Source organism: Condylura cristata, unplaced genomic scaffold, assembly GCF_000260355.1.
Source record: "Condylura cristata isolate star-nosed mole 26May11 unplaced genomic scaffold, ConCri1.0 scaffold00011, whole genome shotgun sequence".
Lineage (NCBI taxonomy): Eukaryota > Metazoa > Chordata > Mammalia > Eulipotyphla > Talpidae > Condylura > Condylura cristata.
In genome coordinates this window covers 41692194-41712610 of record NW_004567112.1, presented here as the reverse complement: position 1 = coordinate 41712610, position 20417 = coordinate 41692194, and the positions used below count along the sequence as shown (strand labels likewise).

At 33.6% G+C, this 20417-nt stretch overlaps 1 protein-coding gene across 1 annotated transcript in view; it reads right to left on the bottom strand.

Annotated features, from left to right (window-relative positions):
• Nucleotides 1–20417, bottom strand: part of CTNNA3 (catenin (cadherin-associated protein), alpha 3) — a 1271003-nt gene that overhangs the window by 235645 nt on the left and 1014941 nt on the right. Inside the window, exon 13 of the mRNA XM_004680853.2 lies at nt 11163–11314. Coding sequence (XP_004680910.1) covers nt 11163–11314 — 152 coding nt within the window. The remainder of the gene's footprint in view (nt 1–11162; nt 11315–20417) is intronic.

The following is a 20417-nucleotide window of genomic DNA, read 5'->3' as shown; positions in this document are numbered from 1 at the left end:
ATCACAATTAATTAGGTGCTCATTAATCTGTCTTGTGGGGATTACAATCGAGATGGAAAAAAAAATATGCAAAATGATGTAAAAATAAACTTTGTAATAAAATAAAATGTTATATAAACAAGAGAGATGTGATTATCTCCCTTTATATATAAAAGAACACTGTAAAACAGTGTGTTAAAAAGAGGGGAACAGTATTGCACAGCTACCATAGAATATAGCTAAGATCAGGATCAAGGTCTTCTGATTTTTAATCCAGTGTTCATCACAGAATAACACGCTGTCTTTCAACTTTCTCTGATTGATGTGGCTCTTTTGAAACTAACATGTAAAGTTTCAGATTTAATAATGAAAAAAGGCATCTGAAGGAGAAAATGATTCTCTGTGCATTAATTGGTGAGTTCATATCTTTTTGCATTTACATCTCCCACTTGCATTTTGATTAGCAATTTCTTCCGTCAATTTAACACTAAAATTCTCTGTAATCAGTAGCATGCTACACTCTGGAACAGACTCAATGAGTCCCTGAAGCTGGCGAGACAGCACTTCAATCTCATCACCTTGGCTGCTCTAGTAGTGAACATGCCTGAACTGTCAGTCTGATTTCCTAAATCTCCTCGGAGACCATTCGGCAGTTAGAAATACCATTGGCATATGCTTGGTTTCAGCTCATTGCAAATACAAAAATGCTTGCTCCAAACATAAGCCTCACCTCTTTTCTATAATTATTACTATTCATATTATCTTCATTACTCCTTCAGAGTCCCTTTTTGAGATGTTTCATACCCTAAGGAAGAATGATCTCTGAAAAAATTACACTACTTAGTGAGGCATAAACAGTAATGTATTTGTTTAAAACACCTACCTCTTTTAACAGGAAATATATTGTAGGGATTGTTTGTTGTTTACTCACTCTCTAATTTCTCCATTCCTGCTTGCTAAAAGAAACTCAATTTTCATGAATCAAGCAGCTGTAGGTAGGTGAGCACAGTGGGTAGGTAAAGTGAAGCATTGCTCATTCCAACACCATGGAATGAATCTTGAACATTCCATACACACGTAGGAATCCTGACCCTATTACATTTACCAAAAGAATAATCTTGGCCCTCCCTGGTGGCGCAGTGACTTAAAGCACTGCACTAAGAAGCTTAAGTTACTTCTGCATGAGTTAGATCCCCGCCTGCCCCGGAGGAGATCCACATGGCACAGCAGACCTCTCTTGACCCACCGCTGCTCCCCTCAGCAGTGTACTTCATCGATCTACCTGTTCTGCTCCCCACTCTGTCCCTGGTGAATCCTCTCACCCTCCGCATCTCTGGCCTGTACTCCCCATTTCTATATGAATAAATAAATCTTTTTTTTAAAAAAAAGAAGAAGAATCTCTTTGGATATTCCATAAAATATCTTATGAATCTGGATGTTTTTATTTTTCACTCTTTCTCCTCTTCTATGCTGGTGTCCAGGAACTCTAATGGCAGTATTCAAACATGACTTTATATACTGGCAAATGTCCTAAACCACAATTCCAACTACTGAATCCCTCCTTACCCATCAAAACCTGATTCAAATGCCATCAAATGTCTACAGATCTTTGCACAGTTTTCTCCATGGCATAATTAAAAACTACTTCCAATGATGATTCTATAGGTTTCCATTATGACACTTATCACATTAAGTTTTTGACATTTGCAAATGTAGTTCTTTAATCCGTGAGACTGCCACGTACTTGACAAGGGTCTTACCTTACTCATGGTTGTGCTCTTGAAGCTTAGTTTTTAGCACAGTGCTTGAAAGATAGCTCCTTCATTCCATGTTATCACATTATGCATGACTAGTTCACATTCTACATACACTTCTCAAATATTTTACTATTTTTAAAATTTACAGATGTTATTTCAAAGGTATAGCTCGACTGTGTCTAGCTTTTTATTCTAAATAGGCAATAGGTTAATATATAGAAAACATTAGCATGTGGTGATTTAAAATCTATTAACTTGAATGTTTGATTAATTAGAAACAAGCCTTACTTGATATTAAACAAATGATTATCTGCAATGGTTTACAAATATCTCCATTGGTTTATTTTGCTACTTAATAAGCAGAGAAGTGTTTAAATGGACTTCTGATCAGAAAATGAATCAGTAAAATCATTTAATAATGATAATAATAAGAGTATGATAATAAAAGTGGAGGATATTGTATGTTATCAAAGATAAGCGTATTTTATCCCAGTCTATATGCTCTTTTTGACCTTTTCTCCCCCTTTCCTTGAAAGGTGGGATTAATGTACCCTCTAATGTACCCTCCCTTCATTTTGACTGGGTTGTAAGCAATGGACTTAGCATAAGTGACAGTATGTTTATGAGATTAGTGTAGGGAACATCAGATGCACTTTTATGTGCTCTGTTAAGTGTAACACTTGTTTTGGATTCCAGAAATATAAGAGGTTAAATGTCTCCTTAGTCTTCTAGTTTCAGCCAAGGCATCAAAAACAAGCAAACCTTTGCTCTTTCTAAATTCCTGAACAGTAGCATATATTAGCCTAATAAATTGGTTATTTTTATGTCACTACGTTTAAGATAATAGTTGTATGGTAGTGACATTCATCACAATTAATTAGGTGCTCATTAATCTGTCTTCTTGGACATAAAAGAAGACATTTACCAGCTTCTTTGTAGTTCACTTAGGCACCATTGTACCAATGCCAATGGGCTATAAAAGGAAGTATGCCACACTGTGATCTGATTATCAAACTTGTCCATTTACCTTCTATGGAGACAGTAAAGATTATATTATAAAGATGGCAGTATCAAAATATTGGAGGATTCCAAATCACTATCATTACCTCATAGGCCTTTATCCAGGAAAATTGACTAGCATCAGACAAAAGTATGAATATTATATATATAATCATTGAGATAAGCTACAAGGATCTGGGGCATTATGTTAGAGCAGCTGGCCTTTGAAAGTTTGACTAATTCAAATACATTTATTTGTATCGTTACATTATAGTGCTAACAGAAATTCACTAAACATAATGTAGTAAAATCTATGCTTAATACTTTGTATGTGCTATCCCATTGAAACTCAGATCAATCATACTACTATGCAGGTACTTTAAATTTCATTATTTTACAATGCAAATCCAAAGCTGAGACAGTATCTTATTACTCTGTATCACCAAGATTCAAAGGAGGAGAATTTTCTTGAAGATGGGGAATTCAGAGGCGAAACTAAAATATGATTTTCTCCCAAGAGTTAAATTAACAAAACCCATTGTAAGAAGTTGTAAATGTACTGCTGATATATATTTTTTGTTAAATGGGTGCTCTAAATTTATTCTCAAAATACCACTGGTAGGGATAGTAGGAAATATGAACAAATTCCTGCCTTTATTTTTCTATTTTTTAGTAAACAGACCACTACAGACTGCTTAAAATATGTTTTACAGCCATTTATAAGGGCCAGAAATATTTTTGTTATGATATCTTTCCACATTTTATGACTTTAATTAAATTTCTGATTTCTGTTCCAACACTGCAATATAAGACAGTATAAAACACATTTTACATTAAATTTGTGACTATTTTTGTGATTTTTTCAGAGCCTGTAACAACAAGGGACTGATAATGCATAGTAATATCTGTAAAATACACTTTAGTGAATTCCACAAACGCCATCCTCAATGATCCTTCTTTCTTCCATAAACCTTAACATCTAAAGCATACAATTAAAAAAATCTCATCAGAGCTGTTTTACAATTGTTATCATCCTTAAAGAGAACTCTTGTCTACTGCACATGATAAAATAAAGGACTTTCAAAAATAACTATATGCATTTTGTATATGCACTTTTATGACAGAGTTCCACATATACACATAAAAGTACACACATACATACACACAACATAGTTGTACAAAGAATTAAACTCAGAAGAAATCCTTAGTACTTTCAACACTTCTTAAGCCAAAGATCAAATGAATTTTAATTCTTTGTGAGAATATTTATCAGGATAGTTTTCTATTGTATGTCACTTTCTGTAATGTAAAATATAACAAAATAACATTTTTTTCCTCATCCTTAGTTTCTGGAGGTCCTCTATTTTAAACAAATGTCAAATTTGGCAACCAAATCAATCACTTTTTTAATTGGGAAAAAAGCCTAACATCTGCTTTCATTTTAAAATTCCTTCTTTCATAGAGCTTACATTCTTGTGTGGAGAGACAAACAATAGGTAAATAAACCGATAAGATGTAATATAAACCTTTGTTTACTTGGCTTCTTACCATCAACTGAGCATGAAGACAAAAGGTAGCTGAAGTAGATGATGCTCTTTTTATTTCTAGAATCTCTACAGGATCTGTGCAGGTCTATATAAGGTAGGACAATTATAACTGATGTCTGCTCTGCAAATTCTTAAAGAATCATGTTACAGAGGACAGCAAGTAGAAAGATCCCAGAAATGTAGTTAGTTACATTTGGTGAAATGAAGGCACAGTCAGCAGAGTATGTGTCAGCATCTGAAGGAGCAGGGAACAGAGTTGTGGGTAAGTGTTTTTCAACAAATTGCCCTAAAAATGTTTCTTGGGATGAATGTGGCTGTAACTGGTCCATAAAAAGGGAGTAAGTGAGGCCAAAAGGCTGGCTCCCATTTTGTGAAATTATTGGGTTGTTTTCTTTTCTCGAGTCAAAGAAAAATGTTTTGAACCAGATGTCTGAACACCAGAATCTCATCCTACCCCTTATCAGTGTGTGAAGTTAAGTGCCTCACTTCACTTATGACCCTGTTGCAATCAGATTCCAAACTATGTCTCCCTTTGAAAAGTCACCCTTTACTTTACAGCTGCTAGAAATAGAATATTCTAAGTATGCCCTCTATATTAGATATGGCAAAGCCCATTTTCTATATTCCACTACTCCAAACATTGTATTTTTTCAGATTTTTTTTCTTTAGAGGGCAAATTCAATTGTTCGAGTTTACTTTGAATTACAAGCAAGCAGATGACATCTTCCTTAAAATAAGTGATCAAGATACTCAAGATCCATTAGAACAAGAACAAAAAAATATAAATTTCAATAGACATTATTAGATTTAATATTTAGTAATTTAAATATTTAGTAAATGTAATATTTAGTAAATTTAGTAATGCAGGTTTACTTATAAAAGTGATATAAAGCATTTAATAATCAGCTTGTCAGAAACAAATACAATTCCTTAATATACCAACACTAAGCATCTTCCTTATTATTCTCCTATTCATAATGTTAGCCATTTCCCCGGAGGGTGCTTTCAAAGAGAGAAAAATGGTTCCTTGTACTTAGTTACTTTAAGTCAAAGGCTCTGAACAACTCTTGTGCCAAACTCTCTGAGTGAGGACTAGTAGGCATCAAAGTCTGTTTGGGCCATGAAGTCTCCTGCCAGCCCAGTTATGCTGACCCTGTGCTGAAAGAGTACTTTCCAAAATGATTTCAGCTGAACATCTTTTTTCCAGCGTGAGCAACAAAGATCACTGATTAGGGCTGCTTTGTAGCTTAAGCAACATTTTTCTCAATGGACATTCTTTCTTGTTCTAGTTACTTCTGCTCCCTTAGTCAAAAATCTCTTCAAATGGTGTACACATGAGGGGGTTTGCAGACAACATACAATGGCAGTTCTTGCTGACCGGTGATAATAGGCAGGTCTCCTTTCCCTTACCATAAACTGTTTTCAACAGCAACAACAACAACAACAATAACAACAACAACAAAAAAAAAAAAAAAAAGGGAAAACCTGGCTACAGAATATGTTTGATTTAATTTTTCACATAGAGTTATGGTTACTTTGCTATAGGTCTATTGCTAAGTGTCCTTAGAAAGCCTCTGTTGGCTGGCTTTATTTTACTAATTGGTGCTAACACTATACAAAAGTCATATTATTTCCAAAAAGGACATAGAGTTCTAAGTGGGCTTCTCCCGCAAGACGACTGTGAGTTTCAAGAATAGAATAACTAAGATGAATTCAGGATGTCTTCAACTGAAAGTTGAAGAGGTACGAAGTGTTTGTATGTTGAATAAATTTGAAATTCCTGAATAGATCCTCCACAGTCAACAAAGGGTCTACTAAACATAAAGACAGAATGTTAGTCCTAAGGACAAAAACTGTTCTGAGGGTGAGCACTGTTGATAAGGAATTGTGATTATTAGGGCCCAGTGGCACAGAAGCACTGTGTGACATGCACAATGGTGAACATTATGTACCCTGGGATCTCAGACTTTACAATATTGCCCCAAAATTACAGTGAATATCATATTATATCATTATTACTGGATACTTTTGAGTTTGAAAGAATATACCGATCCAATATTGTCCAACACAAATGAAGTATATACTCATGCAAATGCATAACATGATAATGATTCAATGAAGTCATTTGTAATCCTAATATTCTTTTGCAAAAATGATTACCACTACAAGATAAATAGGATAATAAAGTTTATGAATGTCAACATAATGTAAACCTCAAAAATGCAATTTCAAAATGTAAAGTAACCCAAAGGTAGGCTCAACTTTCATTTTACCTGCTGAAGAAAGATTTAAAATACCAAGAGGAATGACAAAAGACAATCCTTATCTTCTTTGGAAAAGGGTGAATTCTATTGATAGCAACTAAAGGATTCTTTGCAAAGTAGTAAGGCATGAATACAAAATTTAGGGGAAAAAAAAGTTTGATCAACAAAGAGACAAACAACATTTGGCTCAAAAAACATATTAAATAAAAGTTTTTTTTTTTTTAAGATTTATTTATTTATGCATACAGAGATGGAGTAGAAGCCAGAGGTATGAGAAGAGGGTGAGTGAGAGGATTCACTAGAGAAAGGGTGGGGAGCAGAAGACACTGACTGATGAAGTACTAAAAGGATTTTTTTTTAATTGATAAGAAAAGAAACTGATGACAATGGAAGAAACAGTGACATCCAGACAGTCCAAATCGCATAAATTAAGAAAATTATACACAATACAAGTAAAAGCATAAATCTATCCATTACTATGATATGATATTTTAGAATCAGACAAATACTTTCTGGCTATATAAACTGAAGGACATATTGAACTGTGTGTCTGTATTAGACCATGTCAACAGTTATTTTCCTTTACTTCTTTAGACAGTAACTCCTATCAAGTGAGATATTCAAACTACATTCCTGTGGCCTGAAATACACACTTAGAAAACTAACACAAAAATATTAAATATGTGCTAATCTGTAAAATCCTCACATTTGTCTTTGGAAAGTATATTTTCTATGTGTTTTTAATAAAGCACATTATGAGAATTTATTACTAAAATATATGAAGCCTTTACTCTAAAAACCTGTACACAATGAATGTGTGCTTAAATTAGTTCCTTCTTTTCAGAGTATATCAGTGTTAACTACTCATCTTACTCTCTCACAACTCAATTACCTTGTCCTTTTGCTTCTCTGGTTAAAAACCTTTTACCAAAAAGATGAACACTGAGAATTCTTGTGGAATATTTACAATGTTACTAGAAAGAACATACGAAATTATAAAGCTAAAAAGTAACATGGGTTCAAAAGCACAAGATCCATTAGTAATAAATTTAGCTTTTCTTTTATAAACAATTTGAGGGGGAAAAAATGTTACTTAGAACTTCATCCTTCAAATTAGTCTTTGAATTTTTGTTTCAAGTTGCTCCACAAGTATATTTCTATTACTTCTATGCTAATATTTGTCAATATTATGAAAAAATAATAGACAGCTTCAGTGGTAATACTACTACTCAGAGCACATAATTGTAGTAGCTCTTTTCTTATGAGGCTACTATTTACTAAGCACTTCATTTCTATTAGTTCATTTGATCAGCATGATAATCTTTTGAGTGGGCTTAATAATGATCCTTTCTTTATCTTTTGATATTTTATAAAGGAAGAAACAAACTTGTTACTTGCCTTAGTTTTAATCATTATATTAAATTGAATCATAATTGAAAATTTATATATAGATATTAAACTAAAAGGTAAAAATATTTAATATTTAACACTTATTATTTAATATTCCAAGGTTTTTAAAAATGAGCTTCTACAACCTTTGTCTATACAGTGAATCCAGTAGAGATAATTGTAATAAAAGACATAATTTTAGAAATTTAAAAACAATCTGAATAATAATAAAGCTAAAAAAACAGCAAAATTATGTTGGTAAATATCAAGTTCTGTACTCTCAAGGGCACAATGAAAACTGAAGAGTACTCATGAAAATTGAGACACGGGATAGGATATTATAACACATGTAAACATTCTAAGAGCATAAGCTTGTCTTCCCTGATCTTGAATACTTAATGAACTGATTGCATAATAACTTGATAATGCTGAGAACCTTTCAATACCTTGAAGAAATCAAACACTTTTTGGTTCCAAAGTTATGATATTGGACAGCTTTAAATTTGGCCTTTGAAAGAGATTATGCCAGATGAATTTTATTATCTTTCATGATATAGGGGCCTTTTTCAAAGAAAGATAAAATAATTTTTATTCAGTTGTGTTGAGCTACATTTCTTTTTCCATGGTATAATTCAAATAGCAGTTAAGTACAGAATTTTACAGATCATCTTCTTCAAAAAACCCTTATAGAAGTTCACTAGCGCTTTCCCTAGAGGCTGCCTAGGGGTGATAGGGTGTAGAGACAGAGATAAAGGGCATTTGACTGCCCTTAATGTTTGCAATTGCATTAGATTATTTTTTATTTGTGTGTGTGTGCATGTGTGTGTGTGTGTTTTAACAGAGGCTTAGGGTAGATACATTAAGTATCTTCATTTTGAAGACAATGTATCTATCTCAAATTCAAATTCATCTTTCATATAATACACTTACAATTATATCCTCAGCTGGATAGCAAATCAGATTCTAAGAACTTTTAACACAATGCCCTTGGTTAGAGTTATCTAATAAGGATTATAGTCAAAGGGCCAATTTAATATTTTTATTAGTAGTCAAAACAGAAGAGTTAAGATTATGTATCTCATGTTTCTAATTGATGCTAATTTTGATATGGTGAGCAAATTATAAGCAACCTGTTAAATCATATGAAAAATCACCTAGAAATACAATGATGTGTAACAGCATTTGGATTCAGGACTAAGAGCAAACATATATCAAAGTGTAGAAGGAACACACAGGTAACCATAGAGTAAAAAATAAAAATGAAAAACGTTACTTGTTAGTCAACAACCATGATGTCTATGAAGGGAACAAATAAGCTAACAGCAGTTGACTGCATTAGTAGCAATGAAATAAGAACAAGGCTTCCATTTTATTTGACATTGAACTGACTAATTAGAGTGTGCTTTTTAATAGTCTCACTTGAGAATTTTGTTTAAAAGTTATAGAAGAACTAAGAACAAAAAATATACTAAATTATTCCTATGAGCACAAGACAAAGAAAATGAAGTATTTATCTTGGAAAAAAGATGATCACAGAGAATACTACTTCCCTCTAAGGCTATTAATAATTATATTAAATTGTAATTCTGTCCTACAGAGGACTGCTAGATATGAAGGATATGTAGAAATAATGACAAGATAATTTGACCTGCTATAAGTAAGCCATTCTGAGAATAAGGACGGTTTTAAAGTACTGGAGCATCCAATTGGGAGAGATTATAAGACTTTTATTATCCTTCCATGCCTTTTAGCAAAGAAAAAAAATGCATTCCCTATTCTGGTTCCCTTATCCTATTTCATGGGTTTATTTTCTCAAATATTCACTTAAGGATACTAGAAATAGAGGGATTTCTTCTTCACACCTTCAGGATGTCTCTCCTGATCCACCTATCCTGCTAGCTTTAGGTTGCTACTAATCCATTGTTCACTAGTCTATACAGATATAAAAGCCTCTGAACAAGAAGAAAATAATTGTTAAAGTTACTCTGCAATTTAGACTAAGTTCCACAACACTATCACATATCCTATTCACATTTCCCAGACTCACCAGGTTGCTAACAAATATATACCTGAGCTTTTTTCAAGACACCCAAATGATTCTTTTTTTTAATTGCACTCTTCACTTCTTCACTATAACATTTATGTGTGACAGTTTGTTAACAATTAAATCCAGAGTGTGTCAAAGTTAACTCCACTCATGCTTAAAAAGTCCTAGTAAATCTTATAAGTATAAGCATCTGCCACATTCCATATATCTACTATTTTTGACCATAAGTATGAGGCTCTTAAAAGACTTCAGAAATGGGGTGTCCTTTCATCAGGGAAAAATAGGCATTTTTGTTTATTCTGGGTAAGATAATTCTAAATATATCCCAGATCTTCCACAGGATCAAGCCCCAGTTGCCCAGTAGCTCATTAATTATACCTTGTCAGTGTCCTTCTCCATGCCTCAGCCCTAAGTTTTCCTACTAGACTAACAACATACGTCTTTATTTCTTAGTATCCCTCCAGATGAACCCATTCCAATATAAGCTATCCCATAACTTTAAACATATATTTTCTAAACAACTTCCACTATCTTTTAAATAACATATATAAAATACTCCACATTAACATTTCATAACAAGCAAATAATTCTTGTCACTGTGCAGAGTGAACACAGCAGATGGAATGCTCACATCCTCGGGAGAATGTGATGCCCCCCCCCGCCCAGGGTACCCCCCAAGCAGGCCACACCCAGACTAGGACAGTTTGTTCCTGACAGCTCCACGTTAGTTTTCTTAGGAGAGCACTGTAATACTATGATCTAGTGTGAGAGGATCTGGCGATAGAAATACTGTTTTAAACTTGTTTTCTGACCAGCACACTGGTATAAAAGCATCACTTCCTTTCTGTTCATGAAAAGAAATCAAATGACTCCATATTTTTCTTTGACTCTTAATCATGCTATGTGACACTTCTATGAGTCACACACACATGAATTCTATCATTTCTGTACACACACTGGTTAGTTGTGTTTATTTGCATAAGTTATACCCGAATACAGAAGTAAACGTGTGGTTTGTGACAGCAGTCTGACTTTGGGAGTGCATATGATTTTCTAAATTTCTAGTGGGTTTCAGCATTGACATTACAGCATAAAAATAAAACACTTCTTGCAATCATTCCGGACATTCCAGATGGTAAGGAGGATTGTAATAATTTAATGGAAGGTAAAGAAAACTTACCCGAATCATCATGACTGAACATCTGATATCATGAATTGTATCATAGATCTTCTTTGAGATGTCCACAAATTGATTGTCATCAAACACACTTAAGGAGTTTTTACTTAAAGCTTCCAATGCAACATTCACTTGTGTTACAAATTCAGGAATTGCTGTTAAAATAAATAACAAAGAAAATATTGTCATCACTGTCTTTTTGGATTTCTGGAATTTCCAGGCATCGAACAATCCTATCTATAAACAAATTATTTGCTTAACAGACTTCTGGTTAATTTTCTTTAAATGTAGAGAGATGTAATAGAGAGGGATTTCCATAAAAAAAGGGCGGTTCCTTGTGACCTGCCCTAACTAATGAAGGCTAGAGCTGAGCAATGAGGGGAAGGGAAGGTAGAGAGGACTTAGAAGAAAGCTTGAAAGGCAGACTTGATGGAGACACAGGCAACAGAGAGATGTGAGGAAGAAGTCTTCTTTCTCAGCTTTGGACTTGCACCAAGGACTTGGAAACATGAAGGAAATGTGTAGTGGAGACATGTAAAGACATTTGGAACAGACTTGGATGAGAGACTCATAGAAAGGTTGAAAATGGCAGCCTTTAACTTGATTTGTACTTTGTCTTGCTCCTTTAGACTCAGACTTGCCCAATCCTTCTGCCCTTTTCTGTTGTCCCTGCCAGGAGGAGTCTTAGGCTGTGCCAAGCTTTTGGGCTTTAACTATCCTGTTTTGGGCCAGCCCAATTTGGTTGGGGTATTTACCCATGTGGGTAACTTTAGATGCTTTATTGGGAAATACTATCCTTTCTTCTCTCTCTGTGCACACAATTTTGTTAAAGTTTTTTCACACTAAAAGTTTCTTTGTCTTTATATAGTGGATGGCAGAACCCATGTGGAGCATGCAAAGTTGGGGATCCCGAGTACTCCTCAGTCTGCACACTAACAAAGACACAAAACATTTGGAAGGATAATCTCGGATCTCTGAAAGGTAAAAATAGTGAAAGATATTTTTATAGAAATGTTTGAAAGTAGTATCTATTTTTATAATATCTTTACTAATAGCAAGACTGGGACTATACCAGCATTTTTCATCCTATTGATTAAATGCTCCAAGAAACTTTTAAAAGTGGTATGAATAAGAACTGAAATGTTAAACATAAAGATCTTCAGAGAATACAAAGTATTTGATTTGTTAAATAGGAGACAACTTAATTAAAGGTACTAATTCTTTCTCATCACAATTCAAAAAAAAATACTAGGTGGCAAGATATTTTTCCTACCATCAATGGGATTAATGAAAATAAATCACAGTAAAATGCTTCTAAAATTGACATAGCACTGAATGAGTGTAAGGATAGATATATCAATAAAGCCATTTCATAGATTTTTTTAAAACTAAGATTTCCAAATGGTCTCAATTAAAATATATCCCCAAGTTTACTTTCAATGCTAATGACAGTAACATTCATTAACTTTTCACTAGATTGAAGGCACTATTAAGCATTCAATGTGATTTAAATCTTAAAATAATCCCAGTATAAACCCAAGGTTAATACTTAGTTGAACCAGAGGTTAATATTTAGTTGAATAATGAAGACAAAGAGAAATCAACACTCTTACCCAGAGTCATTCTTCTAACATATAACAGAACTGATTTTCAACCTAATCTAGAATGCAGTCTATACTCTTCATTAATAATGTACATAATTAACATTACATATACTATTATGTATAATATACATAATTAATATTATAATATAGTTAATGTATAGTATAATTAATAATGTACATAATAATATATGATACTGAAGACACTTAAACCCATGTAAAGACAAATTATAAAAACAAATTAATTTTTAGTGTAATTTGGTGTTTGGCTGCAAACCTGAGAACCAGAAGTATTTTATCTGGTACAAATATAGGTAAGTACCTTTTATTCCATAGCTAAATCTCCATCTGCTTACATGGCATCCAGTTTTTGTACCATGCCCTATCCTTTTTTCCTCCCTCACTATATATGTATCAAAATGTCCACTAAATGCAACCTCTTCTGCCATAAATATCAATTTTATCTGCCATATTCTTGTTAGGGAGAACTGTTAGTAATATAAGTGGGCTCTTATATTTTATCTAATTCTCTCTTTACTTACTAAATAAGTTTATTTATACCCTATTTCTTAGCCCTCTATCATTCTCTAGCTATATTGTACAATGGAAAGTGTCATTGGGATGCAGTTATTTGAAATTAAATTGAAAAATTAAATTGAAAATTCAGTTTCTCATTCACACCATATTTCAAGAGTTCAATTAATTACTCTTTCAAAGAGTGGGGATGTGGAACATTTCTACTCTACAGTGAAATTTATCAGATCACTGCCTCCCTTTCAGTGAATGGAGTAACACTCACTCTTGTCTAGGAAAATAGTCTAAAAACCACAGTTCCAGTCTACATACATGTGACTCCCAGAGTATATCTCTAATCTAGATCTCTTTGTTTTTAATTGTAGAACTGTCTAACAGCCCACTGAAAAATTATTTTGGAATCTGTCATAGGAGTGAGAAGATTGGAAGGAACGATGGTGATGGTGCATGGGGTGGTGGAAATTTCAACAGGATTACACCCAAGATAAAAAAGCATACATTGTATAAAAATGAATAATAATATTAAAATATGTATAAAATATAGGTTTTTAAAAAAGAATGTTCTATTAAAGTTAAGTATAATTTGTGGTCTTTAAGAAAATAAACCTTTATATAACCTCAAATTTATGCTATCTAAACCTAAACAACCTAAATATATCCTTTTCTAGTCAGAAAAAAAAATCTATATTTTTAACTAAATTTAGTGTTTATTTTAGTTTAATTTGCCGGTAATTTTATTCTTGTTTCTGCATATTTCACATGAGTGAAATCATTGTTATTTGTTCTCTTTCTGACATATTCTGCTTAACATAATCCCCTCTAGTACCAACCATGTTGTCACAAATGACACCTAACACCCTATTTTGTATGCACATTTCTCAATCCACTCATCTATCATTGGACACAAATTGTTCCCTTGACTTTGCTATTGTAAATAATGTTGCAATGAACATTAATGTTGCAATGAACATATCTTCCTTCAAATTCATGCTTTTACATTCTTTGGGTAGATATTTAGGAGTAGAATTGCTGGATTATAGGTTAGATTTATTTATAATATTTGTAATATTTTGAGAAACCTATATATTCTTTCGATAGGTGCTGGACCAGACTACATTCCCACCCAGTTTTAAATCCATTGCAAATTCTACTCTCATTGCCTCTATGTCATTTTCTACTGCTTGAGTGTTCATCATGGGTCTTCTCTTGCCCAATTTCTTTTCATTATTAGAACCTTTTGTATGTTAATCGTAGCAATGGAATTTCTTAGCATTAAGCACAGCACCATCTACCACAATACAGTTGTTCAGTAAGTCATTTTTTTTAATGAAATATGTCACTACATTATTTGCAATTTTCCAGTTTTAACATGAAGTTTTCCTTGTTTTATCTCAAGTGCCTTTTCTGGCATACAGAAACTATACAATTGAATGAACTAAGGGATAAATGAATGAATGAATGTATCATGTAAATGGCAGACTAAAAAATAGGTACAATACAACAAACTCCGCATGCATTTCAGCGTGACTTAGGTTTTGTTCACTCAACAGAAAGTTCCAAAAACCATGTTTATGTGGATTTATAAGAGCACTGAATATGTATAATGAGGTAGTCTTTATTTTTATAGTTTTGAAAAGAACTTTAGAAAGGTGTCCACTCATTTTATATTCCCTTTAGTTTCTAATAGTGAATAGCAAATCCTTCCATCAATAATGCTACTCCACAGAACAAGGAAAAGTGGTTTCCAGACATTGAGATTCTCTACTAACTTTAAAAACATAAATAGAAAGAGATATGGCTCAAACAATGGCACTTTGTTATTGACAAAACATTTTTCATAATCTTCCACATTAATGTAAGTTTTTCCTCTTCTACTACACAAGTGTGAATGCTACAATAGTTTAATTCTATCAACACCTTCAATCTGTTACTAGCATTTCAGTCTGGCTGAAATACTAGCATTTCTGTCATCTTCCTGTGTACATCTTGCCAAAAAAAAAAAACAACACACACACACACAGAACATCATGAAAGTCATGTGATATGAGGAAGACAAAGAGAGTAGGGTATTATAAGGAAAAGACTTTTTTTCATTATTGTAACATGATTTCATATTAATGTCTCTAGGGGTCTTTTAATTAACTAGTATTATCTTCAATTAATATAAAATCATTTAAAAACAAATGCTTCATTTCTGAAGTACAGATGGAAACTACTTTATTTTTTGACTTTAACAGCATAAACAAACTATTCAACATTATATAATACATTTCTCATTTCATTAGCTTAAGCATTAGTTGTGCACGTGTTTTACCCATACGATGGACATATGGATGCTTGGCTTAGAAGCAGAGTGGAAGTTCTTTTGTAATATTTTCAAGAAAATACAAAATGAGCATGATAAAGTAGTTAATGATAGTTATGAATAAACTGACAAGACTGAAAGAATAATATGGTGACAAACCTATCTTAAACCCATAACCTACCTCAGTTTTCATAAAATGAAAACTATACATAACTCATATTGTATAATAATTGATGAAAACAGAGGTTACCTAAAACAAATCCAATATAACAGAAACATTAGGTAGGATAAACTATCCTGAACATTGAAATGTAGAATTTATTAATGAAAAATAGCCTTTGTGTCAATCATTGTTATCTTGAAACTTGGAGTATCTTGTCTGTTTTATACTGCCAAATCCTAAACTAGGATTGAACTCTTAAGTTCTGTATTTTGACTTTCAATTTCATTCAGAATATACAATAAATAGTTAATATTCACTGCATGCTTACTTACCTTGGCACTCTACTAAGCATATCATGCATTTTATATACACTGCATTTCAAACCTCATAAGCAGCCCCTCAGAGACAGGAACTATGTATACCCTGATTTTACTGATGAGGAAACGGAGGTTACACAAAAATAAAGGGCAATCTGCTAATTAAGATTCCAGAGTTTTCTCTCTGAACCCCAAAGATACACTGCTTCCTTTTAATAAATAAAAGTCTTGACGTTTTGAATTTCAGTGTTCCTGGGAGAATTTAATGTTAATTTTCTGGCAGTGAGGTTACCGAATCTATAGAACCAGCTTCTCCCACATTTTGAGCCATTCTCTGGTACTAATCCAAGAATATCTAATCCCTTCTAAACCCTTGATATATTTATTATATGCACTTAAAAATAGGTAAGGGCATATAATTATTGGATTAAATAGGTCAGAAAAGAATTCAGACTCACTGCACTTAATGATCGGAAATGATGTCACTGAATTAGGTTTTCTATCATAATAAAACTCAGATTAAATATTTCTAATTATACTATTATCTTCAAATATTACTAATGGTAGAGGAGTTTGGCTTTGAGAATTAGTAAAACAGTCATCATTTCTATGTCATGCTAAGTAATAACATAGTTGTAACAGAAAGCGCAATTGAGCATATGTATAACTTTTTGAAAGGCCTCATACCTGGCATTTTTGCATTGATTGAACAAACATTGATTATTGGGATTGATATTTTAAAAGTATTTAGGAAGTCCATATTGTATATGAAAAAAAGTAAACACTTGATCCTTAACAGATTACACATTATATAACTCAAAAACTGGTGAGAATTTCATTTTTTAAAAAATAGAATCAAGGATCAGAGTGAATGACAGTTTGATGACCTGTCACTCAGGTAACAGGTGCAGGACTATTGCCTTCACTATTCTGTTACATACCTATCTTTGAAACATCTGGAATGTCTCAAAATAAAGTGGAAAAAAAAAGTGAGAAAAGACTAAAGTCTTCATGTCCTCCTGCCCCCCTTGGCAAAGTTATTTTACTACATATGAAACACTGGCCAATGTAATAAAACCCTGCCTAAGCCACTCTAGCGACTGGGATACTTTCTTTCCTTACAGCTTAAATTTTAAAAGTTTTGATGTTCTAGATCACATGCTAAAATTAATATTTCTTGACCTAAGTGTTTATAAACTGATCTATGACTACTTAATATAAAAATATAGCTCTTTCACACATTTCTTAACATCATAATTGGTTAAATGAATAATTTGACTACCTAATATTACACTTCATTTTAATGGGCTTAAAAATTGCCTGTTTAAAAATGGCTCTGGCTTTCTTTGTTTTAGTACAAATGCTCAAACATTTAAACATTGAAATCATAAATATACTGTCCTACCTTATTAAACTTCTCAAAATCCACCAATTTAAATTTCATCAGCTATGACAGCCAGCACTCAACATGCATCCATACACCCCAGATTCCTGGTATTCATATCTTTATGAACTCATTCACTTCCCACATTTTACCAGATCTGTGTGTCCAAGAGAACTAGCTTACTTTGAAAAAAATAATCACAGTTTCTACATTGTTTCTCTTCTGCATATTGCTTCTTTTCTGGAAAGTTCAGCTGTTGTCATAATTGACTGGTAGAGAGGTCCACATGGCAAAGGACTGAGGCTGCTAGCCAATAGCTGGCAGGGCGATCAGGCCTTGGGCCAGAAGCCATCTGGGTGAGATTAGAAGTGGATGCTCCAGCCTGCAGATAATTGCAGCTTCAGAGGACACCTTGACTGCAACGTTATGAACAACCCTGAGACATAACTACTCAGCTAAGCCACCACTGGACTCCACCCTCAGAAAATGTGAAGTGTAATGAATTCTTGCTGTTTTAAATGGCTACACTTTAGAGTGATTTGTTTCATTGTAAATAACTACAACATTATTTGACTAGAAAGTTCTAAGGGAATAGATTAGTTTTGCCCGTTTTGGTTTACGTAAATGAAAACATATGTTATAGACCCTTTGATATTAAGTTTCATTTGAAGTTTCATTCAAATATAGGTAATTTGTCCCATACTGTTGCATGTAGATTTAGATTACTGATCATCATTACTTATCGTATGGCTTTGTAAAGTGTATCGTATGGCTTTGTAAAGTGTAAAGAAATGATTTCTCTATTCTGTAGTTAAAATAACATTGGGATAATTTCCAGTTTGTGATCATTATATATAGCAAAAACTACAAACATCTTGGTAATCATATTTGGTTTTCATAGATGAGCACATTTTCAGGGAATTTATATACATATTTACAAAGGATATACCCAACAGTGGGATAGGTAGCCAGGTTATAGATATCTCTATGTGTCAAATTAGTGACAGTGACTGTTTCCAAAGATATTAAAACAAATTTATCCCTATAAAATTGTACTGGAGTTTAAGTTGGCATCCTCTCTAACACTTGGCATATTCACCCTTTACAGTTTAACCTTTCTGGAAGGAATACCCCCCTCCAGATTATGTCTATTTTAATCTTTGTCATTCTTCAGTTTGAACTGTTAAATTCTCCTTTTTTAGAATCCACAACCATCTGTTGCTCAAGATCCTTCTTTAACCTCTTCAGTTTCTGCTACCACAAAGGGTAAAAGTGAATGTAAAGAGAGACAATGGGGCATCAAGGTCTATAACTCCAACAAAACAAAGTTCAGGAGGTATCTTGGGCCATAGCAACAGGGGAAGACAACTAAGGGAATGGAATCTATGAATATACTGTGTGTTGACAGATGGTGCAAGGGCATCTAATGGGAAAAATCCATCTTTTTTTTTTTCCCCAAAATGTTGAGGTGATTTTTTGCATGTTATTGAGGTTTCCCTGCGTGAGAACGAAAACAATTGATCCCAGTGTTCTAGACCTCACTCTCTCTGCCCAGCTGTCTAAAATTATCAGCAGAAACTTCTTCCTGACCCTATCTCCATAGTCTTTCTAGCTAATTTTCAGATTCAGTTTACTTGTCAGTTCCTTGGTCAATCTTTCCCTGAACACCACTCCCACCCATATCTCTAATTATATTAGGTAATATTTTTTCTGGGACATGCTGATATCAGACAGACTTGTTACAATATCCTCAATCTCTAATTTATGGGTTGTTAGATTGGGTAAAACAGGTCAATTGAATGGAAAGATGGTACTCAACTTTCAGTGGTGAGCTAAATGAGTACATACAGGCTTTGTTTCAGAGTGTAACACTGAAGGACTATCTCATGATGCATACCTGAAACTTGTATAATGGTATAATGGAATGCTACATTAATCATAAAACAAACAAAAAAAATAGTGAGTGGTTGAACTAAGATTCTTTCAGAAATGCAAGTACACAGAATGCCTAATTCACATGAACTCTTCAGTACAAAGATACTTGGAAATAGATTCTTAAAACTGACAGTGAGTCCCAAAGAGCAAACCACATGCTGAGGAAATAGTGAAGCTGAGAATGCACTTCATAAAACCCCTGGGAGTTTTATGTGTATTGCAACATTGAACGTAAGTAAATATATTGACATTTTTGAGATCCACAGTTCTCACTGTGGATAAGGGAGGTTACTTGTAAGGAATGAACTAAGACAATGAAGAACCTTAGTTATGGTTTGCAATAGGGACATCAGCATGAACTTGTGGTTTCATATACAGAACTATGTTACCTTTGGTATATAAATGAAGGGGAAAGAAGAAAATCCATTTAATCTGCTTAATTTTCATACACATTAAAATTATTTGCATGAAATAAAAACAAAATAATAAGGAAATTTGTTACTTATGAGGGAATGTAAGAATAGAGTGGAAGGGATAGAAAAGAGTGCTTACCATTTAGAATCTATCTTATGTACTTTTATTTTTATAAGCATGTTAAGATTTGACAATTTCAAATAAAAGGAAACTTAAAACCAAAAGCAGTGCCCTCCCTGGTGGCATAGCAGGTTAAAGCACAGCACTGAGCAGCTAAAGCCACTTCAATGTGAATCTGATCCCCACCTGCCCCGGAGGTGACCACATGGCGCGGCAGACCTCTCCTGACCCGCCCAGCTTGCTGCTCCCCTCAGCAGTGTACTTTGGTCTCAGTCAGCCTGTTCTGCTCCCCACTCTGTCTCTGGTGAATCTTCTCATGCCTCTGCACCTTTGGTCTGTACCCAAGTTCTGTATATATAAATAAATCTTTAAAAACAAAAACAGGGCCCTCCCTGGTGGCGCAGCGGGTTAAAGAACTGCACTGAGAATCTAAAGCAACTTCTGCATGAGTTCGATTCCCGTCTGCCCCGGAGGTGACCACATGG